Consider the following 11,801-nt stretch of genomic DNA (forward strand, 5'->3'; position numbering starts at 1 on the left):
ATATGAGAGTGCTGGCAAGGCTCCTCCACGGCCTGAAGGCCTTCGCTACTGTCGACGAGGCTTCGCCAGTGGCATTCTCACAGCCGGGACGATTGCCCCCGAAGCCTGCCCGCTGGCAGCTCCCGTCCAGCGGCAGTGCCCAGGCAGGGTCGCTTCCTCCTGCCTGCCGCGGCGGGCGGTGCGCGCCCCGCGGGCAGGCGGCGCGGGTGGGTTAAGCGCGGGAGCGGGCGCTAGGACCCGGCGGCGGCGGCGGCGGCGGCCGGGGCTGGCACTGAGCGCGCGGCGAAAGTGACAGCGGCGGGGCGGGCCGGCGCGCCGCGCGCCGGGCGCGTATTTAACTTGGGCGCGCGAGGGGCGCGCGGCAGTGCGCGCGGCGGAGCGGGGCCGGCAGCCACGCGGGCAGGGCCGAGCCGAGCCGAGCCGAGCCGGGCTGGGCCGGGAGCGCAGGGCCGGGCAGGGCAGGGCAGGGCGCGGCGCCGCCGGAGCTGCCCCGCGGCTGGATGCGCTGAGCGCGGCGCCGCCGGGCCCCTGGAGCGGCGGCAGCGGCACGGGCTGCCCGGGCTGCTGAGCAGCGGCCGAGCCCCACGCTGCCGGGCCCTCGCCGAGAAGCTGCTTCAAGGAGCCGGGGACGCCGCCAAGGAGCGCGCCGGGAGCCGCGGGCGCGCCGCCCCGGCCCGCCCGCCTCGTCGCTTCCCCTCGCCGGTCGCCGCCGCCGCTGCCTGCCGGGGACCCCCGCCGCCGCCCCGTGCCGCCCTCGGCGGAGGATGCCCTGGGGGGCCGCGGGCCGCCCCAGCCGCTCGCCTCCGCGGGAGCCCGCGCCATGAAGAGGAGCCCGCGCGGGCCGCCCGCCGCGGCCGCCTGAGCCCCCGCGCGCCCCGGCGGTGCCCCGCGCAGGCGGCGCGGCGCAGGGGCCGCCCGAGCGGGCCGCGCCGCCGTGACCCTCTTCCCCGCCCCCTCGGCCGGCTCGCCCGGCTATAAAGGAGGGTTTTATTCTCGGGCTCCGGTCTCACGCCAAACCCTGTCACACCGTCTAGACAAGCTGTCGTGGGGCTCAGCCCAGCTGTCACCATGGCGATGGAGACGAGTCCGCTGTGAATTTTGGGGGGGAGAGCGCAAGCGAGCGAGAGCGGAGGAGGAGGAGGAGGAGGAAGGCTCGGCCGCCGCCGTGCCCTGCCCAGCCGCCGCCCGTGGGGGAGGCACGGACCCCCCGGCGCTCTCGGCCCCGGCTGGAGCCGGCCCGGCGGGGCGTCCCGGGGAGCGAGCCTGGGCCGCGGGAGCGGAGGGAGCCTCAGATGCGTCTGTCACACAACCCCGGCCGAGCTATTTAAAGTAACGGGCCTCGCCGGACTTTGTCTCTGCCTATTTATGAATCCCCGGGAGTTGGCAGGCGCCGCCGGGCAGCGCTAGGAGCCGAGCCCGCAGCGCCAGCCCCGCGGGGAAGCCAGCGCCGAGCCGAGGGCGGCGGGTGCCGGCCGGGCCGGGCCGGGCCCGCCCGGAGCATGACGGCGATCCGGGCCCTCCTGCTCTGCTCCTGCCTGGGGCTGCTGCGGCCGGGCTGGGGCCAGCCCTTCCTCCGGCTGCGGCCCTCGCCCAGCGACAACCTGCCCGTCAAAGACATCGTGGAGCACCCGGACCCCGAGTACGACCCCAAGGAGCAGGACCTGGACGAGCGGACTTTAAGGAAGAAGCTGGGAAGCCATTTCGACCCCAGCTTCATGGCTGTGGTGGTGCCGACCCCGGCGAACGCCTCGGGCGCCGAGGCGGCGGCAGCGGCGGCGGGGCGGGCGCGGGCGGCGGCGCCGCTGCCCGCGGAGCTGCGGCGGCTGGAGCTGGGCGCGCCGCCCCACGGGCCGCGCCTCAAGGTGGGCAAGAAGGCGCGGCGGAAGGTGCTGCAGTGGCTCTGGGCGTACACCTACTGCCCCGTGCTCTACACCTGGAAGGACCTGGGCGTCCGCTTCTGGCCCCGCTACATCAAGGAGGGCAACTGCTTCGCCGAGAAGTCCTGCTCCTTCCCCGAGGGCATGTTCTGCAAGCCCGTCAAGTCCGTCACCAAGACCTTCCTGCGCTGGCACTGCCAGGGCTGGTCCAGCCAGAAGTACTGCACCTGGATCCCCGTGCAGTACCCGCTCATCTCCGAGTGCAAGTGCTCCTGCTAGCCCCCGGCCTCGCCGAACCGGCGCCGCGGCGGCCCCGTGGCGGCCCCACCGGCGGGGCGGCTCCGCGGTCGCCCCGCGCCGCCCGGCCGCGGACCCCGGCACCGCCGCCCAGGCACTGCCCGCCCGCCTCCCCTCGGCCCCTTGCACTGGTTTCTTTTTTCGTTTGGATTTTTTTTTTTTCCTCCCGGAGGAGGGGCGGGGGAGGAAACCATTTTTTGACTTATTTTAATGTTATTTTATTTGAAAGGGGAAAAGCGAACCCAGGAACTGCAGGGCAGGCCAAAGGCACAGTAAAGCACTACAATCAGATGTCTATTTTTATACGTATATATCCTTCTAACAAAAGGAAAATAAAAAAATTAAAAAAATACCAGCCGTGTAAATAGAGAGATTTTAAAGGAAAGGGGGGGAAATTGCAGCTGTTTTTTATTATTATTATAATTATTATTGTTATTATTATTATTTTAAAGACATAGGACCACATTTTAAACCCATCCCCACAGAACCTGAGCACTTCCCTGCAGAAGGGAAGAACAGAAATTTCCTGTAAAGATGATTTTAACAAAAGGAAAAGGAGGGGAAAAAAAGAAAGAACGGCAGCATGCCCGAAGATGATTGTTTCTCCGTGCTTTTTTTTCTTTTTTTTTCTTTTTTCTTTTTTTTTTTTTTGTCTTCTTCGGACCTTGTCACTGACGTTTGAACTAATTTACCAAGCTCTTGGGGTTTTTTTAAGTGTATAACAATTAATTAAGGAGGAAATTTTAAAGAAAAGTACAAATCTATGGAAGAGTGGAATCGTTTTGTTGTGTGGGAATACATATAGTCATGTAGAGATGTTGAAGGAAATTTTCTGTGTACAGTTTATTTATTTTTAACATTTGTGTATAGGAAAAAAAAAGCTAGAGATTATGCCAGAAACTATTGGAAATGTTTACTTGAATATTCCTTTAAAAACATATCAATGTAAATATGAGCTATCACTGATCAAAACATTTTTAGCAATAAACTCTATCTTTGAAGAAAAACTCTGTGCTGTACCCTGGCTCCCTGGGAGACCAGTGGAGTCGAATTCTTGCTTAAAGCAGGTGATGAGGAAAGTGCTTTGGCTGGGCCAAGCTGGTGTAAATCAGTGAGACACCCTGGAAGCTTGTAGAGCTCCACTACTTTACACCTCTTGGGGATCCTACTCTGGGTTTTCTTTCTGCTGGGGAGAAAAAGAGAGGAGATAAATGGCTTCTAAGGCATAAAAGAGCAGAAATGTCTTGGACAGGAGGTGTCATCTGAAATCCTTGGGAGATTCTTGCTTTGAGCAGCTCTTCCAGTGCTCTCGTGTGCTCTGTGGCTCCTGGATTCAGCTCTCTCCCACTGGCAGAGGAAGCAGGAGAGGTTACCACCCCGGCCATCAAAACGCCTGACACAGCTCAGCAGCCCCATGTGTCAGAACAAATGTTTTTCCTGTCTGCAGTCATTAGCACAGGAGGAAAGGATGGAGAAGAGTCCTGTGCCCAATCCTGCTGAGAAGGAGCCCCAAGGCTGGCATCTCTGCCCTGCAACATAGCTGAGTGAGTCCTGAGGTCAGGAGGAAGTGCTGATCATGCAGCAGTGCTGAGTGCCACCAGCTTTGAATCCCTGCCCACCAGGGCTGGTTGGGGCCCCTGCTCTCCTGCTGGAGCTCATCTGAGCAAAAGGTAAGGGAGAGCACTGGGGAGGCGTACAATCCTGCATAGGAGCTCAACACCTCTTTGGCAGCAACTTGAAGAGCTTAGCAAGGGCATGCTCCTGGGAGCTGTCTGTAGCAAGCAGGCTTGGGAGGAGCTCAACACTTGTGAGCTTGGGCACTGACAGTGCCCTCCCGGTGGAAGTCTGTCTAGGGCTTGGACCAGGGCCCTGAAAAGCTGCCAGACTGTCTCCCTCCTTGCTCTGCATGGGCTGCTTGTGGTGTGGGGAAGGTCTGGCTGTTCTCTTCAGTGTCTGAAATGTGCCCAGCATCCCCGAGGAAAATACTGCTGCTGCAGGCCCCTGCCAATGAGGAGCAACACTCCTGCACTCCACCAGCTGTGTATGGAGCAGCAGGGAGTGCCCCCTCTCCCTCCAGCTCCGCGCATGCAGTGGGGACCAGATGAGAGCAGGCCCGATGCAAAGCCTGCAGGAGGCCATGAGAAGGCACAGGGAACCTTTGAAGGCTTTGGCTTGGGTCCATCAGGCTTGAAAGGAACAATGGCATGTGGCTTCTTCCAAGGAAACAGAGGTCCAGTGAGCCTGCTTGGAGTAAGCAAGGCCTACAGAGACTACAGGTCACCATCAGAAAGACAGAGGCCAAAACAAGGAAAGGAGTTTTTTTTCATTTGTTTGTTTTTTTTTTTTTTTTTTTTTTAACGGGCAGGGAAGTGCAGCTTCATGGGGATGAGGTAAGAAAGGCACTAATGTCCAGCACTTGATGCCCCCAAAGAGCTTTGTAGCCATCAGCTTGCCCCTGTGAGAGGAAACAAAACAGGTTGGCCTTTTTGTGTGTTTGTCAGTGAGGGAGCGGGGAAGGGAGGGACATGGAGGGCAGGGCGGAAAATAAACCTCACTAAGACAATGTGCAAAACATCAGGGGCATTTGGGAGAGGAAGGGGAAAGCTCATTTTGCAAGAGGAACAACATCTGTGGTGTGGGGGCCGAACATCTGTAGGAGGGAGTATGGGGGGAGGGCATTCTGGGAAAATATTTCTGACATAATCCCAACAGTATCTGGTGTGTTGGGATTTGGTTACAAATGGCCCTCTAACGTCTTTGTGCGTTTTGTTCTGCTAGTTCCAGGGGCACACAGAGACCCCTGCTTTGTGCTAACCTGGGAAATAAACCATTCCCTGGACTCAATGGCTGAGTTCAGTTGTGTGGGGAAGGGGGCTGGGAACGGGGAAGGAGAGATTTGTGTGAACTCTAGAGAAAAACAGCCTATAAGCCTCCACACTATGTGCTGGGGGGGTGGGGGGAGGGCTGCCTCGATCTCTAGGGAAAGCACAGTGGCCCTGCTTGAGACGTTGGGTTGTCTGGATGCGAAAGGAAAGAGAGTCAACAGCCAAGGTGCTCAGCAACTTCTGCTTGGATGTGAGCAGGAGACCGGCATGGGAGGGAGGCTCTGAGGGCAACTGTGGGATAAGTGCGGTCTTGCTGAGCCTTGCTCTTTCTAACCTGGCTGCCTTGCAGGGGCATAGTTACCTCATGCTGATGAGCCTCCTGCTTCACTGCTCTGGGAAAATGATGAGTTGGACGTGTGATGGCTGGGCCATGGGTGTGATGCCTTGCCTCATCTGCTGTGTCTCAAAGGAGTGACAGACAAACAGGAACAAGGCCTGGTTCTTTGGTGCGGTTGTTATTTTTGTATCACCAATCTGCTTATGATTAAGAGACAAGGGTGGGAGGAGAGGGGGCAGAACAGGCCTCCATGAGACCAAGATGTGGTGGGTGCCACTTTCTGAAGACAGGGGTCTTTTCCTCTGTACATGCTGGTGTGGTGGCATCAGAGAGAGGCCTAGAGCAGCAGAGGTGGGTGGCATCCTGTAAGTTGGGTCATGCTTATTATCACATTGGCAAGAAACATGCACGTTTGTGGACACATACTCTGGCAGGCATGTGTGTGCCCACTCACAGTCACCCAAATGATCCTTCTGTTCATCAGCCTCCTAAGCTTTTTGTAGGGGGATGCTGTCTTTGTCCCGCAAAGCTTTGGTGAGGTGCACACTTTGCCAGTCTCTCTTCTCCATTCCATGCAGCGTTTCCACGTTCAGACCTCCCAGCTGTCTCCCTGTCCTCCAGCCTCCACCATGCCACTTCTTCTGCATCTCCTCTCTCCTCTGGACAGATTGTCCTGCTTGGGGTGAGAAGCATGCTGATGAATATGGACTGCAATTTCAAAGCATGTTTTCTGCAGCAGCAATAGCAACAAAGCATTTGGGGCAGGAGCCCTGTCTCTCTCTTTGCTCGTATGGCAGAGTCTCAGAGGCTCCCAAAGCCTCTCTAATGCAGCTGCACCATTTTACTGACAGAACAGGATGAGGTATCTAGCAGGAGTATCAGCAGCTTAACCGAGTCTTCCTTTGGGTAGGATAGAGCACACATGGCAGAGGAGGCTCATTGAGACACAACAGCCATGCCAAGTAGTGCAGACACCCATCAGCTGGTGTGATGGCAAAATGAAGCTTTCCTCCCTGCAGCCAGCATTAGCTAGAGTTGACCTGCTCCAGCATCACATGCTGTGCTCAAGCAGCACCCTTGGCTAGGTTAAACCTGAATCTTTTGCCACTTTAGTCTCTAAAAACCCCCACTCAGAGTAGAGAGAGTCTCCCATAGGTTTGTAAAGGTCTCCATCTCTTGCTTCTGTGTGTCGTGGCCCTTGTGCCACCCAGGCAATTGCTCTCCTCTTCATGAACCCCAATTTTAGATGATCCTAGTCACAGGCATGGACTTATTTGTCATGTGAGAGAATGTGAGCTCTGGATGGCTCCTGACTTTTGACTTGATGGTACAGAGGTACTTCTCCTTCATTAGAGTCACATCTTCACTTGGCTTTGATACTAGTTCTGCTGTACATAGGAAGTAAACTCTTTCCTCTCCACTGCCAAGGGTATTTAATCCCTATTTTCCTTTGCCTTCTTGGTCTGTTTAGCTCAGGTCTGGGTGGATCCTTCCCGTCAGCTAAAGCAGGTCTCAAGGATGCAATTTCTGTCAGCATGTCTGCTCTGCCAGGATGACCCAGATTCACAGTGCCAGAGCTCACAGACATCTAATGTCAGCTCTTGAGATATCTGACTCAGGCCCGAGTGATGATCTAAGTCTATCACTCATCATTCCTAGAAAGGCAGACAAATGGTCTAGAGGGAATAATTGGCTTCCTCAAGCTTTTTATTTCAAACTCAGACTAAACTGGGACTTTTCTGAATGTGCAGAAATATGACAGTCTCCCTTTAATTTCCCAGCATGACTGTTTGTTGTCACTTGCCTTTGCAACTAGGCGTGACATCCAGGAGCTGTCAGGGGAAAGGTAGTCTCACTCTGTATCCTGCTCTGTCCATCAGGAAGTCCCCAGAGAGTCCGTTCTGCTGAGTGTTGCTGGTCAAGAGCTCTGAGTAACCTAGACATGCCTCCTCCAGACACCTCCATCCCCTCACGTGTCACCATGATGAAAAGCATTCAACTAACATTAACGTTGCTAGTGTCGTTACAGGTCGCAGATGGAGTGTGCTAATCCCATGGACGCATTCCGCATGGAGCGGACAGAGGTGAGGTCTCATCTAGCCATCTCCCCAGGGCTGCCTGGTGCAGAAGCGTGCAATCCATTTCTTCTGTGTGAGGCCCACTTCAGCCTGTGTTTCTCTTCACTCCTTCACAATTCTCCATAGCTCTCTGTACCTCTATAAACCCAACCATACGCTCAGTAGCTCCTCAGTAAAACTAGACCCTAACCCCTCCACCAGTGTGCTTGTAAGGGGAAGAAGAGGGCAACACAAGGTTTTATTTTCTTCCATGCCAAAGGTGTCTGAATGACTGCCAGTTCATTTGGAAGAAATATGCATGATCTCCCTCTCCTCTCATTGACTGGAAGCAAACATTAACAGCAGCACCAAGCAGGAGGCATGCTTGCTCTGCGGCATTGGCTGTTTCTTATTGTGCTTAAAAATGTCAGACATCCCATCAAGGAGCACGGGCAATATCACATGGCTCCTGGGAGCCCAATCAGGAAGGCAGAGCAACAAAGAACGAATCACGACTAGCTGGGAGGAAGCGCTTGCAAGCAAACCATTGGCTAAAATGGCTCTTTCCAGTGGATAGTGAATGAATCCATTCACAAAACCAGGGCTGTTTTGAAAACAGCAAAACAGTCTACATATGTTTTTGTGACGGATGAATCTGCCAGGGAGACACCCAAACCCTGGAGTAGATGTGTGGGATAGGCCTGGTGCAGTTGTGCCTGATCCCAGCATAGGTGCAGGGAATTCAAGAACAATTCCACCTTTCTCGGTTTTCAGGCCCCGCTGTTCCTCCAAGGGAGGTGCAATGCTCTGCTGAGAAAATTTAAGTCTCCTCCTAAGCTTCGTGGAACAGTTCGCAGACCTTTGAGGGTCCATGGTCTATATGGCAGCACCACTGGACACAAGGGTTAACACTGCAGTGTGATAGGAGACTCTGTTTTCATCATTTAGTGTTACACAGATGTTCTAAACATGGAGAGCCGTGTAGACAGAAGCTCACACTTTCAGAAGCAGACAGAACATATGATAGAAATGTTTCTCCTCAGATCTGGAAGCTGAGGATAAAGTGTAATTACTTTAGGCAATTGCCAAATATAGGTCATGGTAGCTCACTGAGTGCCTGGCCAGAGCAGCTGTGTATTCTGTCTTGTCACAGAGACATGCAGACACGGCCATTGGAAATCAGTTTTTTCCCCATCATGTAAGATCAGAGAACCAGGTGACCAGCTGTGCTCACTGTGCTTCCCCATTAGTTAGGATGTGGACCATTCCGTCCCTGGGGAAACCTTATAACCTGCTCCAAAGCTTATTGAATTTAAAGGAAAAAATGGTCAGGCCTTTGGAGCCAGTTCTGTCACAGCTACTGGCAGGTGCTCCACTGAGGTCCCTAGAGCTCCTAGGGCAGGTGATTTTCACCTGCCAGTCAGCAGCAATTTTAGTGCACTGGGCACACTGAGAGCATCACATTACGGCTTCTCTCACAGCTTTGGCTGCCTTGGAGGCAGCCTGGAGGGGAGATGGTATGAAGCAGAACCATGCAGCAGGAGTATTCAGAAGTGAAGTAAAGGCTACATTTCTGGGTGCAAGGGCAAGACAGCCTTTGGGGAGCAGGCACTGGGATAGAGAGGAGAGAACAACAGTATTGGAGAAAGAGAGCTCCTTGTCATGGAACTTGGCTCACGCGGGGGAATTATTTATAGGCGTTCAAGTCCATATGCTTCTGGGAGGGTTGTACAAGAGCCATTAGATCCCCTCTGAGGCTATTTGTGTCCTCAAGCATTGCCTGGTCTGCTTCCTTCACATTTATTGCCAAAAGACACTGTTTTTCTCCAAGAGATGGTACCAACAGAGGACTGGGTCTCCAGCCCAGGTTCAGCTTATCTGCTTTCTTCAAACACAGGCAATACTACATCCTCGAGCTGAGACGAAGCCTGAGACTGAACTGGTGCTCAGCTCACTGATCATGTTTTAGGAAAGAGCTTACTTTTACCTCCTTTCTTCTCATCAGGAACTGCAGCTAATAGTTCTCTTGGATGCCTCTTTGACACAGAGATGGCAGCATGCAGGTCAATGGGTAGCCCCAGAGCTGGACCTTTTTGCTATTAATAAAGTGAGGTGTTGTTAAGGTGTGTTTTTTGGGTGGTGTTGTGATGCCCTGTGACAGTCCTTTGGGCTGTGCTATGCTGGTAGATGCTTCCTCAGCCCAAGCTGCCCACACGTTGCTAAGTGTGGTTTCTCACCAGGAACACCAGGGCTGTGCCCTCCTCCCAGACAGCACTTCTGGCGGCAAGTGCCTGGAGGTTCACAAGGCTGACCTCACCTTGAATATGTGACTCCTACGCTGGGAGTAAGCTGAGGTACCCCAAGCTGGCCCACAAACAGCAGGTTCTGAGGACAGGCCTGTGATGCCATCACATCCCATTGCTGCTCAGGTCTGCTTTTGGGGTTCACGCACAGCCGATGTTCACTTTTCAGGGACAGCTGCAGCAGCAGTTCTGTTCTTCCTACTCTGAGGCTGTAGTGGGCCATGCTCAGCTCAACAGCAGAAGCTTTGCTTCACACATCAGTTAGGGCACCGGACATCCTGTGCTGCCCTTGCACAGAGCCCCTGCCTTCCTGGACTCAAGAGAGGCCTGAGTCTTAAAGTCAGGCCAGGCACCATGACTTGAACTCGCATGGCAGCTGATGCCTGGACAGTGCTCTAGGGAGGGTTTTCTTCACGTCCCTGGGCTCTCGTGGAGAAGTGGGCTCTGCAAAGAGGCTGCGCGGGCAAGGGGAAGGGATGTGCCCGCTGTGGGAGCCGTCCCTGTGGGGTGCCTGGGGGCGCTGCCCGCCTCTCTCTGCCCCTCCTCTGCGGCGCGCACAATCGTGTCGCCCCCCGCGGCCGAGGGAGAGCAGGCGGGCCGCGGCCGCGGGGAAGGCAGGGAGCCCCGCGGGACGCCGGGCACCGCACTCCCACCGCGTCCCCCGATGGCGGCAACGGCCGGAGCGAGCCGGGCAGCGCCGCGGGCACCCTGGCGAGGGGCGAGGGCGCCACCTGGCGGCGGCGCGGCGGCGCCGGGCTCGGCCCCCTCGGCCCGCCTCCGCCCCGCTCTCCTCGGTGCGGCCCGGCCCCGCGGGCCGCCCCCTTCCCCCGCGGCCGTGCTCCGCGCTCCGGCAGCCCCGGCGGCCCTCGCACTGGCCCTGGGTCGACTCTGGGTCTCCGCTCACAACCCTTTCCTGGAGTGTGGATTTGGGGTCTCCTAGCACAATCGAATTACCTGGAGAGCCCCTGATCCAATCCGCACTGCTGCCTCCAGGCTGGTCCTGGGCGGCCGCTGTGGCTCTGAGCGATGCAGTCTTGCACCTCAGGTTGCTCCAGCCCACTGCAGCGTCACCTCACTGTGCTGGTGCTCCCTGACCAGCGCCAGGTCAGAGGTAGGCAGGTGGCCCAGCAGCAGCTCAGCTCGTGCTGTACACAATGGGGTCAGGCAGTAGCTGGTGTACTGGTAAGGGCTAGTATTGGCCCCAGCCTGCTCTTGGGAGTCTCATTTCCCTCCTAGTTCTGCAGAGAACTTAGGAACCTCTTGTGGCAGTTGAAGCAATACCAGAAATGTCCACATGGAAATGCCTCTGATCTCATCTTCAGCCAGGGATCCCATATGTCTTTCAGCTTGTCCCATGACAGGGCTGCCGCACTTTACTCTGGGCCACAGCTGATCTCATCAGCTCCTGCTACCTTGTTGCTATGTGTCTGTGCACCTCTGCTCTATAGACTGCTGCCCTAGTGGACGTGTATCACAAGACACCCTTCTCACAGAGGGAATCATCAGGAATGAGGACGGAGCCTTTGCCCTAGATGTCTGGGAGAGATGGAAGCTACAATATTTGAGAGAAGAATTCATCTCCCTCAAGAGCAGCTATCCTTCACAAGGAAACAGCTGGGTCCTCTTGAATGAAAGCTTTGAGTCTGGGTTGGGCAATGCATATTGGATACACAGCAGCTTTTGGAATAGGGTTCGGCTGCAAAATCCAGCTTTCCACCAATTACCAGAGATCTTGGAAGTCCTGAGAGGCCTCCCCAGCCATTGCATGCATCCTTTTCCTTTGGACTCTGCCACAGCAGTGGCAGCCATGGCCAATAAAGAGACTCAAGAAGTCGAGCTCTCTACTGCTTTCCTCTGGGCTGAAGTGAATTTGTTTGTCATGGGGAACTTTAACATGTCTTGAATATAAAGACTTCTCCAGGGAACTCAATAAGCAGTCCTCCAGTCACCTGAAGGGAAGGGTGAAAGAAGCATAACCAAACATATCCTACATAGAAGAAAGAAGACATCCTCTGTGAATTTTCTGAGTGAAGTGTGATTCATTTAGGCTGCTCCATCTCTGTTGCCTGTGTTCTGAGTGTCTGTACTCAGTTGTTGTCCTGGTT

At 55.5% G+C, this 11,801-nt stretch overlaps 1 protein-coding gene across 1 annotated transcript; it reads left to right on the forward strand.

The window, feature by feature from the left end:
• The first annotated feature begins 1,499 nt into the window (after window positions 1-1,499).
• On the forward strand, window positions 1,500-2,156 carry LOC134147371 (noggin-2-like). Its single transcript, XM_062588469.1, has one exon. The coding sequence runs from the start codon at window positions 1,500-1,502 to the stop codon at window positions 2,154-2,156; it is 657 nt and encodes a 218-aa protein (XP_062444453.1).
• Window positions 2,157-11,801: the final 9,645 nt, after the last annotated feature.

This window comes from Rhea pennata, chromosome 15, assembly GCF_028389875.1.
Source record: "Rhea pennata isolate bPtePen1 chromosome 15, bPtePen1.pri, whole genome shotgun sequence".
Lineage (NCBI taxonomy): Eukaryota > Metazoa > Chordata > Aves > Rheiformes > Rheidae > Rhea > Rhea pennata.

Bases quoted from the DNA above. Each gene is read 5' to 3' on its own strand.
- LOC134147371 (XM_062588469.1), top strand. From the start codon at position 1,500: ATGACGGCGATCCGGGCCCTCCTGCTCTGCTCCTGCCTGGGGCTGCTG.